This window comes from Tinamus guttatus, unplaced genomic scaffold, assembly GCF_059628265.1.
Source record: "Tinamus guttatus ecotype Peru unplaced genomic scaffold, ASM5962826v1 Tinamus_guttatus_pri_ptg000587l, whole genome shotgun sequence".
Taxonomy (NCBI): domain Eukaryota; kingdom Metazoa; phylum Chordata; class Aves; order Tinamiformes; family Tinamidae; genus Tinamus; species Tinamus guttatus.
This window is the reverse complement of record NW_028289121.1, coordinates 1-20,591: the sequence shown is the minus strand read 5'-3', so window position 1 is coordinate 20,591 and position 20,591 is coordinate 1. Positions and strand designations below refer to the sequence as shown.

General features: G+C 71.4%; 1 protein-coding gene across 1 annotated transcript; it reads right to left on the bottom strand.

Moving 5' to 3' along the window:
* Positions 1 to 719: 719 nt before the first annotated feature.
* On the bottom strand, positions 720 to 19,883 carry PNPLA6 (patatin like domain 6, lysophospholipase). The gene is given in 35 exon segments (XM_088534679.1): positions 720 to 803; positions 2,654 to 2,757; positions 2,834 to 2,930; positions 3,206 to 3,322; positions 4,069 to 4,221; positions 4,293 to 4,441; positions 5,649 to 5,765; positions 7,155 to 7,224; positions 7,329 to 7,445; positions 7,517 to 7,673; positions 7,743 to 7,861; positions 8,670 to 8,852; positions 10,028 to 10,196; positions 10,276 to 10,339; positions 11,105 to 11,245; positions 11,349 to 11,424; positions 11,585 to 11,698; positions 12,569 to 12,692; positions 12,763 to 12,894; positions 12,969 to 13,174; positions 13,770 to 13,847; positions 13,948 to 14,094; positions 14,386 to 14,492; positions 14,611 to 14,761; positions 14,764 to 14,934; positions 15,071 to 15,151; positions 15,823 to 15,951; positions 16,029 to 16,109; positions 16,717 to 16,876; positions 17,835 to 17,975; positions 18,121 to 18,218; positions 18,322 to 18,404; positions 18,582 to 18,669; positions 19,237 to 19,290; positions 19,845 to 19,883. Coding segments are annotated over 35 exon segments (4,101 nt in total).
* Between the last annotated feature and the right edge of the window lie 708 nt (positions 19,884 to 20,591).

Sequence of the window (20,591 nt, the reverse complement as noted above, 5' to 3'; positions counted from 1 at the left end):
CCCCGGGGTCCCCGTGTCCCCGCTCCCCCGGGGTGGCTGCTGGGTGTCCCCGTGTCCCTCCGTCCCCCCGGGTGGCCCCGGGCGCAGGAAGAGGCGGCCGCTATCGGCACCCGCCAGCCCCGGGGACCGGAAACCACCGCGGGGGCCCTGTCACCAACGCGGGACAGCGGTGACACCCGGGTGACACGGGGCGGACAGCAGTGACACCCGGGTGACACCGGGCAGACACGGGTGACACCGGCGTGGACAGCGGTGACACCTGGGTGACACCGGGCAGACATGGGTGACACCCGGGTGACACCAGGGTGGACACGGGTGACACCCGGGTGACACCAGGGTGGACATGGGTGACACCTGGGTGACACCGGGCAGACACGGGTGACACCCGGGTGACACCAGGGCGGACACGGGTGACACCCGGGTGACACCGGGAGCCCCCCCGCAGAGCCCGGCGCAGCTCGGGACACGAGTGGCCCCAGGGGGCTGCCCCCCCCTTTATTGCAACCAGACGGGCACAGGGCGCCTCCGTTTAAATAATATTAATATTAACAATAATTAATAATAAAAAATCTACAGCAGCGGTTTCCATCCACCCCGCCGGAGCAGGGCCGGGATTTGGGCCGGGATTTGGGCCGGTGCAGCGGTGCGGGGGGGGAGGGGGTCCCGGGGGTGTCCCCGGGGGTGTCCCCACCCCGGCCTGGGGACAGTCCCGGGGGGGGTCAGGCCTGGGGCGCGGGGGGGTCCCGGTCCTGGTCCCGGTCCCGGTCCCGGCTCGGCCGGTGCCGCAGGCTCCGCTCGTCCTCCTGGGAAGAGACGGGAGAGGGGGGTGAGGCCGGGAGCACCCATGGGTGCCAGCCCCGAGCGCCCACAGAGCCGGGGGGGACAGAGGTGACACTGGGGCCAGGACAGGATGCAGCAGCACCCATGGGTGCCAGAGCTGGGGGACACAGAGGTGACACTGCGGCCAGGCCACATCACAGCACCCATGGGTGCCAGGCTGTCCTTGAGTCATCACAGGGCTGGGGGACACAGAGGTGACACTGCGGCCAGGATGCAGCAGCACCCATGGGTGCCAGGCCGTCCGTGCGCCCCACGGAGCCGGGGGACACGCGGAGAGCCGTGAACTGGGACCCGCCTCCTCTGTGGGGCCGGACCTGCCCCACACCCGGACCAGGGGCACCCACGGGCGCCCCCAGCACCCACGGGTGCCCCAGCACCCACGGGAGCCCCCAGCACCCACGGGCTCCCCCAGCACCCAGGGGAGCCCCCAGCACCCACGGGAGCCCCCAGCACCCACGGGCTCCCCCAGCACCCAGGGGAGCTCCCAGCACCCACGGGCGCCCCCAGCGCCCACGGGAGCCCCCAGCACCCATGGGCACCCCCAGCACCCAGGGGAGCCCCCAGCACCCACGGGCTCCCCCAGCACCCACAGGTGCCCCCAGCACCCACGGGCACCCCCAGCACCCACGGGAGCCCCCAGAACCCACAGGCTCCCCCAGAACCCAGGGGAGCCCCCAGCACCCACGGGCGCCCCCAGCACCCACGGGAGCCCCCAGCACCCACGGGCACCCCCCAGCACCCACGGGCTCCCCCAGAACCCAGGGGAGCCCCCAGCACCCAGGGGAGCCCCCAGCACCCACGGGCACCCCCAGCACCCACGGGCACCCCCAGCACCCACGGGCTCCCCCAGCACCCACGGGCGCCCCCCAGCACCCAGGGGAGCCCCCAGCGCCCATGGGAGCCCCCAGCACCCACGGGCGCCCCCAGCACCCAGGGGAGCCCCCAGCACCCACGGGCGCCCCCAGCACCCACAGGCACCCCCAGCACCCACGGGAGCCCCCAGCACCCACGGGTGCCCCAGCACCCACGGGCTCCCCCAGCACCCAGGGGAGCCCCCAGCACCCACGGGCTCCCCCAGCACCCATGGGCGCCCCCAGCACCCAGGGCACCCCCAGCACCCACGGGCGCCCCCAGCACCCACGGGCTCCCCCAGTGCCCATGGGCACCCCCAGCACCCAGGGGAGCCCCCAGCGCCCACGGGCTCCCCCAGCACCCACGGGCGCCCCCAGCACCCAGGGGAGCCCCCAGCACCCAGGGGAGCCCCCAGCACCTAGGGGAGCCCCCAGCACCCACGGGCGCCCCCAGCACCCACGGGCACCCCCAGCACCCACGGGCACCCCCAGCACCCACGGGCTCCCCCAGCACCCACGGGCACCCCCAGCACCCACGGGCGCCCCCAGCACCCAGGGGAGCCCCCAGCACCCAGGGGAGCCCCCAGCACCTAGGGGAGCCCCCAGCACCCACGGGCGCCCCCAGCACCCACGGGCTCCCCCAGCACCCAGGGGAGCCCCCGGCGCCCACGGGCGCCTCCAGCACCCATGGGCACCCCCAGCACCCACGGGCGCCCCCAGCACCCAGGGGAGCCCCCAGCACCCACGGGCACCCCCAGCACCCACGGGAGCCCCCAGCACCCACGGGCGCCCCCAGAACCCAGGGGAGCCCCCAGCACCCACGGGCACCCCCAGCACCCACGGGAGCCCCCAGCACCCACGGGCACCCCCAACACCCAGGGGAGCCCCCAGCACCCACGGGCTCCCCCAGCACCCACGGGCGCCCCCAGCACCCACGGGCGCCCCCGTCCCGTCGCACCCACCGTCTCGGAGGCCCCGGGCCCCTCGGCGGGGGCGAAGGCCTCCTCGTCCCCCCGCGTCCCCTCCGGTCCCTCGTCCTCGTACTCCGTGAGGTAGTCGGACTCCTCTGCGGGGACAGGCGGGAGGTGGCGGGTGGCCCCGCCGCGGCCCCGGCCCCGTCCCCGTCCCCGTCCCCCGCTCACCGTCCGCGTAGCCGTCCGACACGTAGCTCTTGGCCGGCTCGATGCGGGACACGATCTCCGCCAGGTCCGTGAAGCCGGCGCTGGGACACGTCAGCACCTGCGGAAAGGGGGTCCCCGAGATGTCCCCAAGGAGGGGACAGGCAGGGGGGGACATCAACATCATTGGAGACCAGGAGGACAGTGCTGGGGGGACAGGAGATGGACTGAGGGGACGGAGATGCTGGTGGGACACGAGAGGGACAGAGGGGACAGGGGCGCTGCCCCCAGCCCCAGAGACACCTCCAGGACCAGCTGGGGTGGAAAGACCCCAAATCGGGGTGAAAGCCCCTCAAAACGGGGGCGCGGTGGGGCAGGGGGCCGCGTCCTGCTCACGTCCATGCGCTTGCTCTCGTAGAAGTCGGCCGAGCGCCGGTCCTTCACCATCTTCTCGATGACGTCCCCGCGGCTCCAGCCGTCGAAGACCACCTTGCCGTGCTGGTAGCCCACGTCCTGCGGGGACAGCGGCCACAGCCCACCCGGGCCAACGTGATGGGGGGCCTGGGTAGCCCCCACGAGGGCCAGGACAAGCTATGCAATAGTGTGGGCAACCCACACCATGACGGGGGCAACTTAACTAACGAGCAGGGCGCCCCACACGATGGTCTGGGCCACCCAACCGTTGACCGGGGCAAGTCAACCAATGGCCTCAGGACCCTCAGCAAAGGCCAAGACACCCCAAGAGAAGACCTGGGCACCCCATTAATGGTTGGAGAACCCCAAACTAAGACCAAGATACACCAAGGAAGACCTGGGCTCCCTATTAATGGTTGGAGAACCCCAAACTAGGGCCAAGACACCCCAAGGGAAGACCTGGGCACCCCATTAATGGTTGGGGGACCCCAAACTAAGACCAAGATACACCAAGGAAGACCTGGGCTCCCTATTAATGGTTGGGGGACCCCAAACTAGGGCCAAGACACCCCAAGGAAGACCTGGGCACCCCATTAATGGTTGGGGGACCCCAAACTAAGGCCAAGATACCCCAAAGGAAGACCTGGGCTCGCTATTAATGGTTGGGGGACCCCAAACTAAGGCCAAGATCCTCCAAATGAAGACCCCAAAGGAAGAAACAACCACCATTAATGGTTGGGGCCTCCCAAAGGAAGATCTGGGCACCCCATTAATGGTCGGGGCCTCCCAAAGGAAGGCCAAGACACCCCAAAGGAAGCCCCAGGCCCTCCCCATCCCGCACTCACGTAGATCTCGTCGAACTTCCCGAAATCCATGGTCTTGAAGCGGTCGATGGGCGGCCGGATGTACTCGCAGTAGGAGCTGGACTTGACCACCTCCAGCTGCCGCACGCACGACACGTAGGCCAAGCGCGACTGGATCTCGGCCATGTCGGGGACCTGCGGCACGCGGCGCTCAGCGGGGCCCCCCGGCACCCTTGGGTGCCCGCGGCGGCCGCGGCGCTGCCCACCTTGACCTTCTCGGCCCAAGGGTTGAGGCGCTTCCAGAGGAGCCACCACCCCGAGAGGCTGTCCCCGTAGTTGCACAGGTCGGTCTCGTCCTGGCTGCCCACGTCGATGGCGATGACCGTCTTGGCGCCCATGTTGCGGGCGATGTCGGCTGCGGGACGGGGGGACGCGGGTGTCGGGGCGGCTCACGGCACCGCGGGGTCCCCGAGCGGGGACACGGCGCGGTGGCACCTGGCTCAACGGGGTCCCATGGGGGCCACCAGCAGAGCGGGGGGACGCGGTGGCCGGGAGAAGTGACACAAGCGCAAGAGGGAGGAGGACGGAGCCGGGGCCAAGATGCACCCGGTGGTGGCGATGGCACCCACGGCCACGCGGCACCGAGGGCGCCCCAGGAGGACACCTGGTGCCAAGATGCACCCAAGGGTGCCCAAAGAGGGCATTTAGTACCAAGATGCACCCAAGCGCTGAAGGGGTCCCAGGAAGGTGCCAAGATGTACCCAAGGGTGCTCAAAGAGGGCACCCAGCATCAAGATGCACCCAGTGCTGAGGACACCCAGTGCCAAGATGCACCCAAGGGTGCCCAAAGAGGACATCTGGTGCCAAGATGCACCCAACGCTGACAGACACCAGGGCACTGAGGACACCCCAGGAGGGCACCCAGTGCCACGATGCACCCAGGGGTGCCCCAAGAGATGTAGCCGAGCCCAGGCTGCCCTGAAGAGGAGCGTGAAGAGCAACCTGGCGCCCGGGCGGCCGAGCGACAGCGCAGAGGTGGCCGTGGTGGCCCCGTTGCCGCAGAGGTGGCCGCGGTGGCCCCGTTGCCGCAGAGGTGGCTGTGGTGGCCCTGACCACCACAGAAGTGACCGTGGTGGTCCCAGGTGCCACAGAAGTGACCGTGGTGGTACCAGGAGCCGCAGAGGTGACTGTGCTGGCCCCGTTGCTGCAGAGGTGGACGTAGTGGCACTGGGTGCCACGGAGGTGGCTGTGGTGGCCCTGTTGCCGCAGAGGTGGCCGTGGTGGCACTGGGTGCCACGGAGGTGGCTGTGGTGGCCCCGGGAGCCGCAGAGGTGACCATGGTGGCCCTGGTTGCCGCAGCAGTGGCTGCGGTGGCCCTGGGTGCGCAGTGCCGCAGAGCTGGCCATGGTGGCCCCGGCTGCCGCAGATGTGGCCATGGTGGCCCTGGCTGCTGCAGAGGTGGCCGCGGTGGCCCCGTTGCCGCAGCGGTGGCCGTAGTGGCCCTGGGTGCCACAGAAGTGGCCGCGGTGGCCCCAGGTTCTGCGGAGGTGGCCATGGTGGCCCCGTCGCCGCAGCGGTGGCCGCGTTGGCCCCGGGCACCCTCCCGGCCGGGCGCGACTTGCCTGGCAGGTTGTTGATGTAGCCCCCGTCCATGAGCAGGTTGCCGTCCTTGGGGTCGCACAGGGGCGGCAGGTAGCCCGACAGGGTCATGCTGGCTCGCACGTAGCGCCAGAGCGAGCCTACCCGGGACAAGGGCGCGTGAGCGGGGACAGCGGCGCGAGCGGGGACGACGGCACGAGCGGGGCCGCCGCGCGCCCTCCCTACCGGGGCTGCGGTGCTGGCGGCGGGGACACGGCCGCGCCGGGGACGCTCGGTGTTTTTGTGTCACTCTTGGGGTGTTTTTGTCTCATTTTGGGGTGTTTTTGTCTCATTTTGGGGTGTTTTTGGCGTTTTGGGGCGCCCGCCCGCGCGAGCGCGCGGCTGACCTGGAACATTGTTAACATAGCAGCCGTCCACGAGCCAGTGGCCGTCCTTGGGGTCGCAGAGCGGCGGCAGGTAGGGGCTATAGGACGCGCTGGCCCGCACGGAGCGCCAGACGCTGCCTGGGGGGAGAGGACACGGGTCACGGCCGCGGGGACGCGGGGGACGCGGGGGACACGGGGACGTGGGGAGCGCCCGGCTCCATCGCGGCGCTTCGGCCTCGGGAGGAGGAGGAGGACGGTCCCGGGGGGTTCAGAGCGGAGGGGTTAGTTGGAGTTAGGAGCAGGGGGACGGGAGGCGCTACCGGCCACCGCGGCGGCCCCGTGGACGGCTCTCAATGTCCCAGGTGAGCCCCGACAGCGAGCGCGGGGCCCGGAGCCTGCGGGCCACCGTGTCCCCGTCACCACAGCCTCATCACCGTGTCCCCATCACCGTGTCCCCATCACCGCGAGTGCCCGGAGCCACCGTGTCCCCAGCACCGCGAGAGCCCAGGGCCAACGTGTCCCCGTCATCATGAGCGCCCGGGGCCACCGTGTCCCTGTCACCACAGCCCCGTCACCGTGTCCCCGTCACCGTGTCCCTGTCACCGCGAGTGGCCGGGGCCACTGTGTCCCTGTCACCATGAGCGCCCGGGGCCACTGTGTCCCCGTCACTGTGTCCCTGTCACCACGAGCCCCCGGGCCACCGTGTCCCCGTCACTGTGAGTGCCCAAGGCCACCGTGTCCCCATCACTGCAGCCCCATCACCGCAAGTGCCCAGGGCCACCGTGTCCCTGTCACCATGAGTGCCTGGGGCCATCGTGTCCCTGTCACCGCAGCCCCATCACCGCGAGCACCCAGGGCCACTGTGTCCCCGTCACCACAGCCCTGTCACTGTGAGCGCCCGGGGCCGCTGTGTCCCCGTCACTGTGAGCGCCCGGGGCCACCGTGTCCCCGTCACCACGAGCACCCGCCACCACCGGGCACGGCCGCGCCGTGAGCAGGGGTTACTGGGGTTAGTGGTGAGCAGACGCGTTAGGGGCCACCGGGGCCACGGGCCCCGTTTCCCACCCGGGCACGGAGGCGATTCGGCACCCACGGGTGCTCCCCACGTGTCCCCGGGGCACCCATGGGGACGGGTGCTCCGGCGCGGCCGCGGTCGCTCCTCACCGTCCGTGTGCACCCGCATGGCCGAGGCCGTGATGTCCGTGGTCACGTTGAAGTAGGGCAGCCACAGGTCCTGCGGGGACACGCGGGTGACACGCGGGGACGTCCCCGGGGACACGCGGGTGACACGCGGGGACGTCCCCGCGGCCGGGCGCGCGGCCGGCCCGCGCGGCGCACCTCGATCTGCTTGTCCTGGAACACCCGGTGGATGCTGGCGTTGAAGGCCGAGCCCGAGAACATGGAGGTGATGGGGTAGGTGAGGTCCAGCACGGTCTCGAACACCGAGTTCATGCTCTGCGCGGGAAGGGGGGTTTTGGGCACGGCGCCGGCGCGGTTCCGAAGCGGCCCCGCGGCGCCGCGCTCACCTTGGCCCACTCGCGCGCGCGCTGCTTGGTGCGCACGGCGCTGCGCTCCTCGGCGTAGAGCGCGCCGATGAAGGAGCCGATGGAGGTGCCGCCGATCGCGTCCACGGGGATGCCGGCCTCCTCCAGCGCCTTGAGCACCCCGATGTGCGAGCAGCCCCTGCGGGCGCGGGCGGCGTGAGCGGCGCCGCGGGCACCGCGACACCCGGGGACCGACCGCGACACCCACCTGGCGCCGCCGCCGCCCAGCACCAGCGCGATGCTGTTCCCGGTGAGCACCCGCGCCAGGCGCGAGAAGTCGCTGTGCCGGTCGGCGCTCTTCTCAAACACCTTCTCGTACAGCTCCCGCTGCGGAGGGGACAGCGCGCGGGATCTGGGGACCGGGGGATCTGGGGCTTTGGGGACCGGGGGCTTTGGGGACCAGGGGACTTTGGGGACTGGGGACTCCGGGGATTGGGGGCTCCGGGACCAGGGACTTTGGGGACTGGGGACTCCGGGGATCAGGGGCTTTGGGGATCAGGGGCTTTGGGGACCACCGGCTCCAGAGACCGGGGACTTTGGGGACCAGCAGCTCCGGGGACCGGGCACTTTGGGGACTGGTGGCTCCAGGGACCAGGGCCTCCCAGGATTGGGGGTTCCAGGGACCGGGGGCTCCAGGGATTGGGGACTTTTTTGGGACCGGGGGCTTTGGGGACCAGGGGCTCTGGGAACTGGTAGCTTTGGGGACCGGGGGCTCCAGGAATCGGTGGCTCTGGGCACTGGTGGCTTTGGGGACTGGTGGCTCTGGGGACCGGGGGCTCCAGGGACCAGGGACTTTGGGGACCAGGGGCTCCAGGGACTGGGGGCTCTGGGGACTCGTGGCTCCAGGGACCAGGGACTTTGGGGACCAGGGGCTCCAGGGACTGGTGGCTCTGGGAACTGATGGCTTTGGGGACCAGCAGCTCCAGGAACTGGTGGCTTTGGGGACCAGGGGCTCCAGGAATCGGTGGCTCTGGGAACTGGTGGCTCTGGGGACCGGTGGCTTTGGGAACCGGGGACTTTGGGGCCCAGCAGCTCCAGGATCCGGAGGCTTTGGGGCCCGGTGGCTTTGGGGACCGGTGGCTTTGGGGACCGGGCGCTTTGGGGCCCGGCGGCTCCGCGGGCCCCGTCCCCGCACCAGCTTGGCCGGGCTGCGCCGGGAGAAGACGCGGCGCGGACAGCGGAGGTGCAGGTGGCCCGAGCACCAGCTGCGCATGTTGAGCCACTCCACGGTGCGGCTGGGGCTGGCGCCGTCCTCGCGGTGCAGCAGGACCAGCTGCTTGAGCGCGCGCACGGCCGTGTTCTCCAGCATCTGCTCCAGCTGCGGGGGCGCGGGCGTCACCATCGCCGTGTCACCGCCCCGGTGTCACCATTGCAGTGTCACCATCCCGGCGTCACCAGCCCGGTGTCACTGCTCGGCGTTGCCGCTCGGCGTCACCATCCCCGTGTCACTACCCAGTGCCACCGCTCAGTGCCACCATCCTGGCATCACCACCCGGCATCACCATCCCTGCGTCACCATCCCGGTGTCACCATCTCGGCATCACCATCCCAGTGTCACCACCCGGTGTCACTGCTCAGTGTCACCATCCCCGTGTCACTATCCCGGCATCACCATCCCCCCGTCACCATCCCGGTGTCACCATCTCAGCATCACCATCCCAGTGTCACCACCCGGTGTCACTGCTCGGTGTCACTACCCCAGTGTCACCATCCTGGCGTCACCGCTCACTGTCACCATCGTGGCGTCACCATCCCGGTGCCGCCATCCTGGCATCCCCATCCTGGTGTCACCATCCCGGTGCCACCACCCCGGTGTCACCACCCGGTGTCCCCACTCAGTGTCACCTCTCAGTGTCCCCATCCTGGTGTCCCCACCCCGTATCCCCATCCCGGTGTCCCCACTCAGTGTCCCCGCTCAGTGTCCCCATCCCGGTGTCCTCATCCCGGTGCCACCACCCTGGTGTCACTGCCCGGTGTCACTGCTCAGTGTCACCACTCGGTGTCACCATCCCCGTGTCCCCATCCCGGTGTCCCCGCTCAGTGTCACCGCTCGGTGTCACCATCCCCATGTCCCCATCCCGGTGTCCCCATCCCCGTGTCCCCCCACCATGTCCCCCCACCTCCCCCAGCGCGGGCTCGTGCTCGCCCAGCCCCACGATGAGGATGTCGTCCCCATCCTGGTGTCCCCATCCTGTGTCCCCATCCCGGTGTCCCCGTCCCCGTGTCCCCGTCCCCCCCACCTCCCCCAGCGCGGGCTCGTGCTCGCCCAGCCCCACGATGAGGATGCAGTCCCCATCCCCGTGTCCCCATCCCGGTGTCCCCATCCCGGTGTCCCCACCCCGTGTCCCCGTCCCCCCACCTCCCCCAGCGCGGGCTCGTGCTCGCCCAGCCCCACGATGAGGATGCAGTCCCCATCCCCATGTCCCCATCCCGGTGTCCCCATCCCCATGTCCCCATCCCGGTGTCCCCACCCCGTGTCCCCGTCCCCCCCACCTCCCCCAGCGCGGGCTCGTGCTCGCCCAGCCCCACGATGAGGATGCAGTCGGCCTGGCGCAGGCAGCGCACGGTCCATGGGGTCAGGGTGCAGTCGGTCTGGTAGAGCACGATGCGGTGGATGTCCTCCTGCTGCGCCAGCCAGCCCGACAGCCGGTACTCGTGGATGCTGCGGGAGGCGGCACCGGCGCCGTGTCCCCCGCGCGTCCCCCTGCGTCCCCCGCGTCCCCACGGGCCACCGCCGCTACCTGTCCAGGGCCGACGAGCCCAGCCGGGCGCGGATGATGTCGCTGGTGAGGAGCAGCGCGGGACCTGCGGAACCGCCGCGACACGGTCACCACGAGGCCACCGCGAGGCCGTGGTCACCACCATGGTCACCACCAAGCCACAGTCACCACCGCGGTCACCATCATGTTAGGGCCAACACCACGGCCACCGTCATATCAGGGGCATGGTCAGCACCAAGCCATGGCCACCACCATGGTCACCACCACGGTCACCATCATGTCAGGACCAGGGTCAGCACCAAGCCACGGTCACCACTGCAGCCACCACAAGGCTATGGCCACCACCGTGGTCACCACCAAGCCATGGTCACCACTGCGGTCACCATCATGTCAGGGCCACCGCCATGGTCACCATCATGTCAGGGCCATGGTCAGCACTACGGTCACCACGAGGCCATGGCCACCACCGTGGTCACCATCATGTCAGGGCCATGGTCAGCACCAAGCCATAGCCACCACTATGGTCACCACCAAGCCATGGTCACCACTGCAGTCACCACAAGGCCATGGCCACCACCATGGTCACCATCGTGGTCACCACCATCCCATGGTCGCCACCGTGGTCACCACCATGGTTATCACCATGCCATGGCCACAACCATGCCATGGTCACTGCTGTGGTCACCACCATGCCACAGTCACCACCATGGGGCTGTGGTCAGCACCATGCCATGGTCACCGCCATGGTCACCACCAAGCCATGGTTACCACCATGCCGTGGTCACCGCCATGCCACGCTCGTGGCCACGCCGTGGTCACCGCCATGTCGTGGTCCCACGGCCGCGCTCACCGATGGCGTTGAGCGCGTGCTGCAGCTCCAGGGTGAAGGCCGCCATGGGCACGTCGTCGCACACCGGCAGCACCGCCACCGTGGACAGGTTGCTCGTGGGGTTGGTGGGCTCCGAGCTGGAGGCCATGCCCAGGCCGGGGCCTGCGGGGACACACGGGCGCTGGGGGACACGACCGGGGACATCCCGCCCTAACGGGGACCGGGATGGGCGAGGAACCGACCGCGCCACGGCCGGGGGTCCCACCTGCGAAGGGGCCCCGGAGCTGCTGCAGGTTGCCCAGGATCTTCTGGCTCAGCAGGTGGATGAGGCGGGTGACAACCTGGAGTGACGAGGACAGCGACGTCCTTTAATCGAAGGTACCTTTAAACGTGGCCACGAGCAGGAGCGGGAGGAGGGGGCAGGAACGGGGCCAGGGATCTGCAGCCCTGGGGGTCTCCGGATCCCTGGAGCCTCCCGGCGCATCCCGGATTCCCGGGTACCTGGGGGTATCTGCGCTTGATGTTGTTCAAGGTGCCCTCGGGGAGCTTGGCCAGCTCCGTGTCGCGGACGGCGTGGACCGTGGTGGCGCGGGGCTGCCGCGTGAGCGCCTCCACCTGCCGCGGGACAGGGACGTGGGACACGGGGACGCGGGGACGCGGGACAGCGACGTGGGACATGGGGACGCAGGGACGCGGGACAGGGACGTGGGACACGGGGACGCGGGGACATGGGACACGGGATAGGGGACGTGGGACACAGGACATGGGACGTGGGACATGGGGACGCGGGGACGCGGGACAGGGACGTGGGACACGGGGACGCGGGGACATGGGACAGGGACGTGGGACACGAGACACGAGATGTGGGACACGGGACGCAGGACACAAGACACGAGATGTGAGACACGGGACACGGCACGCGGGACGCGAGACATGGGACGTGGGATGTGGGACACGGGACGTGGGACGCAGGATACGGGATGTGGGACACGGGACACAGGACACAGGATGCGGCACACAGGACGCGGGACGTGGGACATGAGACACGGGACCTGAGACACAGGACCCGGGATGTGGGACGTGGGACAGGGACGTGGGACACAGGACACGGGACGTGGGACGTGGGACAAGGGGACACGGGACATGGGACAGGGATGTGGGACACGAGGACGTGGGACGTGGGATGTGGGACACAGGACACGGGATGTGGGACAGGGACGTGGGACAAGGGGACGCGGGACATGGGACAGGGATGTGGGACGTGGGACAGGGATGTGGGACACGGGGACGCGGGACAGGGACAGGGATGTGGGACACGGGACATGGGACGTGGGACACGGGACGCGGGACCTGGGACACAGGACACAGGACATGGCACACAGCACGTGGGATGTGGGACACGGGACACGGGACGTGGGGACACGGGACACGGGACGCAGGACGTGGGGACACAGGACACGGCACGCGGCCCGCGGCGCCGCTCACCACGCCGATGAGGTCCCCGCGGCCGTACTCCCCGATCAGCTCCTTCTTGCCGCTGCCCTTCTGGATGACGGAGCGCAGGCGCCCGTTGAGCGCGATGTAGGTGCAGTCCGACCTGTCACCCTGCCTACAGGGACAGAACAGCCCCAAAATACAACCAAAAAACACCCCAAACGGGGGCGGCGCGGGGCACCCACCTGTAGAGCGCCCGCCCGGCCTCCACCGCCATCCAGTCGATGGCGAAGTCCATCTGGCGCACGAAGGGCGACATGCGGGCGGCCACGGTGTGCGCCACGCTCAGCACCACGCTGGGCTGCTCCCGCATGATCCTGGGGACGGCGGCGCTGACGGGGACGCGCGGGGACCCCGCGCCACCCCCCCGGCGCGCGGCCTCGCTACCCACTCATAGAAGGCCGACTTGGAGACGCGCAGGAAGGCGCAGTCGCGGTTGGCCTTGATGGTGAAGATGAGCGGCTCGCCGGTGAGCACGGCCAGCTGCCCCACCATCTCGCCGGGCTGCGTCAGGAACAGGCACACGTCCTCCGCCTTGTCGATCATGCGCTGGTACACGTGGAGGCAGCCCCACAGCACGAAGTGGAGGCTCACGTCCTGCCGGGGAGGCCGCGGCGTCGGCCAGGCGCGCGCGGGGACGTCCCGGCTTCGTCCCGCTCCTGCTCGACGGTGCTCTGCGGCCGGGGGGACCCCGGAGCGCGGCTCCGATGGAGAGGGAGGCCCGGGAGCGGGAGATTTGGGAATGGGAGGCCCGGGAGCGGGAGATTCGGGAATGGGAGGCCCGGGAACGGGAGGCTCGGGAGCGGGAGACTTGGGAATGGCAGGCCCGGGAACGGGAGGCCCGGGAACAGGAGGCTCAGGAACGGAAGGCCCCGGAGGCCCGGGGAGGCCGGGGAATGGGAGGCCCAGGAACAAGAGGCCTGGGAGCAGGAGACTCGGGAATGGGAGGCCCGGGAGGCCTGGGAATGGGAGGCTCAGGAGCGGGAGGCCCAGGAGTGGGAGGCCCAGGAGTGGGAGACTCAGGAATGGAAGGCCCAGGAACGGGAGGCCCGGGAACAAGAGGCCAGGGAGCAGGAGACTCGGGAATGGGAGGCCCGGGAGCGGGAGACCTGGGAGCGGGAGGCCCGGGAGTGGGAGGCCCCGGAGGCCCGGGGAGGCCGGGGAACGGGAGGCCCGGGAGGCCCAGACCCACCTGGTCCCCTTGGCGGGCGATGACGGTGCCGGCCTTGGCGTGGTGGAGCAGGACGCGGTTGTTGAGCAGCGCCGGGTCCTGCGGGGAGGAGGGCGGCGGTGACGGCGCGGGGACAGCAGGGGACAGCAGGGACAGCAAGGGGACAGCAGGGGCCAGCGCGGCGGCCTCCCGGCCTCACCTGCACCCTCATGAGCTTGACGAGCTCCCGCTTGGCCGCCTCGAACACGGCGCTGCCCGGGGCGGCCCCGCTCGGCGCCTCGTCCTCGCCGTCCCCGTCGTCCTCCGGCGCCGCCGCCCGGCGCTCCTTGGGCTCGTGGGACACGGACTGCGGACGGGGGGGACGGGGCGGCTGCGGCGGAGGGTCCCCAAGGCCACCCGGACCCCAGCGCGGCGGGGGGGACGGCTCCGGGTCATCGGAGGGACCCGGTGACCGGATGGACGCGCTCCGGCCGCGGGGACAGCGCCGAGCCCGGGGTGTGAGGATGTCCCCAGCCCTAGAATGTCCCCTGTGCAAGGATGTCCCCAGCCCCAGAATGTCCCCTCCCCAAGGATGTCCCCAGCCCGAGGACATCCCCGCTGGCCTCTCCTTGGGGACCCGGCGGCCTCGGTGCCTCACCCGGGAGAAGGAGGCCAGGCCGGCGGCGCCGTCCTCCTGCAGCGACACCGAGATGCGGCCGCGCTCGTACGCCGTGTCGAAGTCGGAGCGGGGGCCCCTCTGGATGCCTGCGGGGACACGGTGGGAGCGGGGACACGGCGGGAGCGGGGACACACGGTGGGGATTGGGGACACCATGAGGGCGTGGGGACACCGTGGGGCTCGGGGTCCCGCGGCGCCCACCTACCCGAGATGTCCACGGGCATGGAGATGCAGCGGCTGAGCGCGGGCGGCGCCTCCGGCCCCGCGGCCCTGAGCGGGTCGGCTGCGGGGACAGGGGACACGGGGACACCTGAGCGCCGGGAGGTGACAGCGCCGGGGAGGTGACAGCGCCGGGGGGGGTGACAGCCCCGGGGGAGGTGACAGCCCGGGGGTGGCTCTCACCCTGCTCCGGCGTCCTGGCCGCGCCGTCCTCGGCCCCGGTGACGTTGGCGCCGCGCTTGCCGTGGCGCACGGGGCTGGTCCGCGCCGCGTGGGGCGGCTGCGCGAAGAGCCGCAGCGGCTGCATGTCCTGCGGGGGACGGGGTCACCGCGCGGGGACGGGGGGGACGGGGACATGGGGACGTGGGGACATGGGGACAGGGGGACGCGGGGACGCAGGGACACGGGGACACGTGGGGACGCGGGGACGCGGCGGCGCCGCTCACGTGGCTGAAGAGCTCGTTGGTCAGGCCCAGGTAGTTGTGCAGCGCCAGGAAGGTGACGCGCTGCAGCCGCACCATGATGATCTGCGGGGACGCCGGTGACACGGGGACACCGGCCCCGCGCGCGGCCCCGTGCCTGTCCCCATGGCCGTCCCCATCCCTGTCACCATCCCTGTCACCATCCCTGTCCCTGCACCCATGTCCGTCCCTGTGGCTGTCCCTGTGCCCCTTCCCATGCCCATCCCTGTCCCCAACCTTATACCTGTCCCCAGGGTTGTCCCTGTCCCTGCGCCCATCCCCATCCCTGTCCCCATCCTTGTCCCCATGGCTGTGTTTGTCCCCACGTCCATCCCTGCCCCTGTGCCCATCCCTGTCCTCATACCCATCCCTGTCCCCATCCTTCTACCTGTCCCCAGGGTTGTCCCTGTCCTTGCGCCCATCCCTGTCCTTGTACCTGTCCCCATCCCCACAGCCATCCCCATCCCTGTCCCCGTCCTCGTACCTGTCCCTGTCCCCACGCCCGTCCCTGCCCCATGCCTGTTCCGGTCCCTGTCCCCATGGCTGTACCCGTCCCTGTCCCCGTCCTTGTCCCTGTCCCCATCCCCGCACCCGTCCCTGTTCCCATCCCTGTCCCTGTGTCATCCCCGTCCCTGCACCCATTCCCATCCCCATCCTTGTCCCAATGGCCATCCCTGTCCGCGTACCCGTCCCTGTCCCCGTTCCCGTCCTTGTCCCCGTCCCCGTCCCCGTCCCACCTGCACGACGCGCACGAGGCTCTCCGGGTACTTCTCGAACACGGCGGCGAAGGCGTCGACGGGCAGCCGCAGCACGGCCGAGTCGCGGGCGGCGCGGGCGCACACGGTGCGGTAGGGCCGCGCGTGGCCCTGCGGGACCGCGTTGGTGCCGCCGGCGTCACCGGTGTCACCGGTGCCACCGCGGTGCCGCCGGCGCCGCCCCGTACCGTGATGACGTCCAGGACGCTGAGCAGGCTGTGCACGCTGTCCCCCGGGAACACCTCCTTCATCACCGTCTCCTTCCCGTCCTGCCGGGCGGCCGCGACGTGGGGCTGGGACGGCGCCGGCCCCACAGCCCCACGGCCCTGCGCCCAGCCCCACGGCCCTGCATCCTGCCCCATGTCCAGCCCCACAGCCCCACGGCCCCACGTCCAGCCCCACGGCCCCACGGCCCGCTCCACAGCCCCACGTCCCGCCTCATGGCCCCACGGCCCTCTGGCCCCACGCCCGGCCCCACAGCCCCGCGTCCTGCCCCACGGCCCCATGTCCAGCCCCACAGCCCCATGTCCTGCTCCACAGCCCCGCGTCCTGCCCCACGGCCCCATGTCCAGCCCCACAGCCCCATGTCCAGCCCCACAGCCCCATGTCCAGCCCCACAGCCCCACACCCGGCCCCACGCCTGGCCCCACAGCCCCACGGTCCCACATCCAGCCCCACAGCCCCACGGCCCGCCCCACGGCCCCACAGCCCTGCGGCCCCGAACCCAGCCCCACGGCCCTGCACCTGGCCCCACGGCCCCATACTTGGCCCCATGCCTGGCCCCACAGCCCCACAGTCCCACGTCCAGCCCCACAGCCCCATGCCTGGCCCCATGCCCAGCCCCATGGCCCCACGGCCCCACGGCCCCGGCCGTACCGGCTCGGTGAGCGCCAGCTCCAGCTTGCCGTCCTGCAGGACGTAGATGCTGCTGTCGGGCTGGCCCGGCCGGAACACGTACTCGCCCTGCTGGAAGCGCTGGAACACCATGTGCTTGCAGAGCTCCAGGAACAGCGGCTTCTCGAAGTGCCCCAGCACCCTGCGAGGGCGCGGGGGACGTGGGTGAGACCCATGGGACGGGGGAGCCCCACGGGATGGGGGAGACCCACGGGACGGGGGAGCCCCACGGGACGGGGGAGCCCCACGGGACACGGGGGAGACCCACAGGATGGGGGAGACCCACGGGATGGGGGAGACCCACAGGATACGGGGGAGCCCCATGGGATGGGGGAGACCCACGGGATGGGGGAGACCCACGGGACACGGGGGAGACCCACGGGACGGGGGAGCCCCACGGGACGGGGGAGACCCACAGGACACGGGGGAGACCCACGGGACAGGGGAGACCCACGGGACACGGGGGAGACCCACAGGATACGGGGGGAGACCCACGGGACACGGGGGAGACCCACGGGACATGGGGGAGACCCACGGGACGGGGGAGACCCACGGGACACGGGGGAGACCCATGGGACACGGGGGAGACCCACAGGATATGGGGGAGACCCACGGCATCCCCAGCCCCACGGGACAGAGGAGACCCACGGGACAGGTGAGCCCCACGGGATGGGGGGAGCCCCACGGAATACGGGGAAGCCCCATGGCGGCCCCAGCCCCACGGGACGGGGGAGACCCACGGGACACAGGGGAGACCCACGGCATCCCCAGCCCCACAGGACATGGGGGGAGCCCCACAGGACACGGGGGAGACCCACAGGACACGCGGGAGACCCATGGGACACAGGGGAGACCCACGGCACGGGTGGAGACCCACGGCAGCCCCGGCCCCACGGGACGGGGGCGAGCCCCATGGCACCCAAGGGAGCCCTGTGGCATCCCCGGCCCCACAGCACCCGGGGGAGCCCCCTCACTGTCCCCAGCCCCACAGGGGGACCCTGGCGAGCCCCACAGCATCCCCAGCCCCACGGGAGCCCCCTCGCCATCCCCAGCCCCACAGGAGGACCCTGGCGAGCCCCACGGCGCCGCGCCGGCCCCACCGCACGTTCTTGAGCATGTAGAGCACTTCGGAGGGCAGGTGCGAGTTGGCCACGTCGAACTCGGTCAGGTCGGCCTCGAGCACCGACGGCGGCGGCTCCTTCAGCTGCAGCGTCGGCAGCTCCTTCTTGATGCGCAGGAACCTGCGGCGGGGACGGCACGAGGGGGATGCGCCCGGCCCCACGGCAGCCCCACGGCACGAGGGGGATGCGCCCGGCCCCACGGCGGCCCCGGCCCCACGGCGGCCCCACGGCGCCCCCAGCCCCACGGCGGCCCCACGGCGCTCACTTCTTGGCGATGTTCAACACCTTGAGCTTCTTCTTCATGCGGGGCCGCGACGCGCTGGAGATGGTCGTGTCCACCAGGGACGAGGTGGACTGGGACACCTGGGGACGGGGCCGCCCGTGAGCGTCCCGGCCCCACGGCAGCCCCACGGCAGCCCCACGGCAGCCCCACGGCGGCCCCAGCCCCATGGCAGCCCCACGGCACCTTGCGCATGATCTTGCGCCCGTAGAACAGCATCTTGTCCCGCTTGCGGAACCGGTACTTGGGGGGCTCCTGCGCGGGCGCCTCTGCCGGGGACAGGGGGTGGGTGAGCGGCGCCGCCAGTGTCACCACGTCCCGGTGTCACCACGTCCCGGTGTCACCATGTCCCCGGTGTCACCGTGGGTGTCACCACGTCCCGGTGTCCCCGGTGTCCCCGCGGGTGTCACCATGTCCCCGTGTCCCCGCGGGGTCCCCGCGCTCACCCTGGCGCCGCAGGCTCCGCAGCAGCACCGCGACGGCGGCGGCCACGACGAGGGCGGCCAGGCCGAGCGCCAGCAGAGCCGCCAGCACCTGGGGACACGGAGGGTGCGCGGGTGTCCCCATGGAGGGGACGGGGACGCGGCGGGTCCCCCCGTGTCCCCCACGTCCCCACGCGTCCCCCCGTGTCCCCATGCATCCCCCCATGACCCCCGTGTCCCCCCACATCCCCACGTGTCCTCCATGTCCCCCCGTGTCCCCCCCACGTCCCCACGTGTCCCCTGCGTCCCCCGCGTCCCCCCATGTGCTCCTGCGTCCCCACATGTCCCCCACGTCCCCACGTGTCCCCCGCGTCCCCCCGTGTCCCCCCGTGTCCCCCCATGTCCCCCCGTGTCCCCCCCACGTCCGCACGTGTCCCCCCGCATCCCCACGTGTCCCCCCCGTCCCCCGCGTCCCCACATGTCCCATGTCCCCCCGTGTCCCCCCATGTCCCCCCGTGTCCCCATGTGTCCCCCCGTGTCCTCCACATCCCTCCATGTGCCCCTGCGTCCCTATGTGTCCCCCGTGTCCCCTCGTGTCCCCCATGTCCCCCCACGTCCCCACATGTCCGCTCATGTCCCCCCATGTCCCCCTGTGTCCCCGTCCCCCCCCCGCTCTCACCGCCCCCGGCTGCAGCTGCTCCTGGCTGAAGATCCTGGGCAGCGTCACCGCGGCCTGCGGGGACGGGGACACTGAGCGCCCGGTGTCCCCTGTGCCCCAGGTGGCACCACGGGGTGTCCCCAGTGTCCCCTGTCACCCCCCGTGCCCCCTGTCCCCCCTTGGGCACCTCCTGATGTCCCCTGTCCCCCATGTGGCTCCGTGGGCTGGCCCCGGTGTCCCCTGTCCCCCATATGGCACCATGGGGCACTCCCGGTGTCCCCTGTCCCCCGTGTGGCTCCACAGGGCGCTCCTGGTGTCCCCTGTCCCCCACGTGGCACCGCGGACAACCCCCAGTGTCCCCTGTGACCCCCAGTGTCCCCTGTGACCCCCGGTGTCCCCTGCCACCCCCAGTGTCCCGTCCCCCCGTGGGTCACCATGGGCTGCTCCCGGCATCCCCTGTCCCTCGCGTGGCCCCATGGGGTGTCCCCAGTGTCCCCTGTCCCCCCATTGGGCACCACGGGGCGCTCCCGGTGTCCCCTGTCCCCCCCGGTGTCCCCTGTCCCCCCACGGTGTCCCCTGTCCCCCCCGGTGTCCCCTGTCCCCCCCTGTCCCCCCTGTCCCCTTCCCACCTCCGCCTCCTCCTGCGGCTCCGACTGGCTCTGCCCCATGGCGGCCGTGGGGCCCGGCCCATGCGGCGCCTGCGGGGACAGGGGGACATGGGGACACGGGGACATGGGGACAGCAGGGACATGGGGCTTGGGGACATGGGGACAACGGGGCTTGGGGACACGGGGACACAGGGATGGGGGACACAGGGACACGGGGCTTGGGGACAGGGGGACATGGGGACAGCAGGGACACGGGGCTTGGGGACATGGGGACAGCGAGGACAGGGGGACATGGGGACACGGGGACCCCGCGCGTGTCCCCCCCGCCCTGGGGACAGGCCGGACCCGGGTGACGTCGCCGCTTCCTCTGGGGACAGGGAAGTGACAGGAGGAGCCCCCGGGGCGGCGGTTCCGGGTGACACCGACGGGTCCCCGCGAGGGCACAGGTGTCATTGTGCGGGTGCCCGTGTCCCCTGTGTGTCCCCCGGTGTCCCCCGTGTCCCCCCCCATTGTGTCCCCCCCACGTCCCCCCGCATCCCCCCGTGTCCCCCCCCCCCCGTCCCAAGGACGATCCGGGCACCCGGCGCCGCCCGCCGGGATTTGGGATTTGGGATTTGGCACCGCCGGGATCGGGGGGGGGGAGGGGACGGGGGGGGGATGTCACCGCGGCTGCCGCCCCCTCCCCCCCCCGGGTGTTTCGGGTGTCACCGGGTCCCCGCGGGGGGAGGGGGCGGGGCCAGGACCGCCCCCCCCCGGCGGTACCGACCC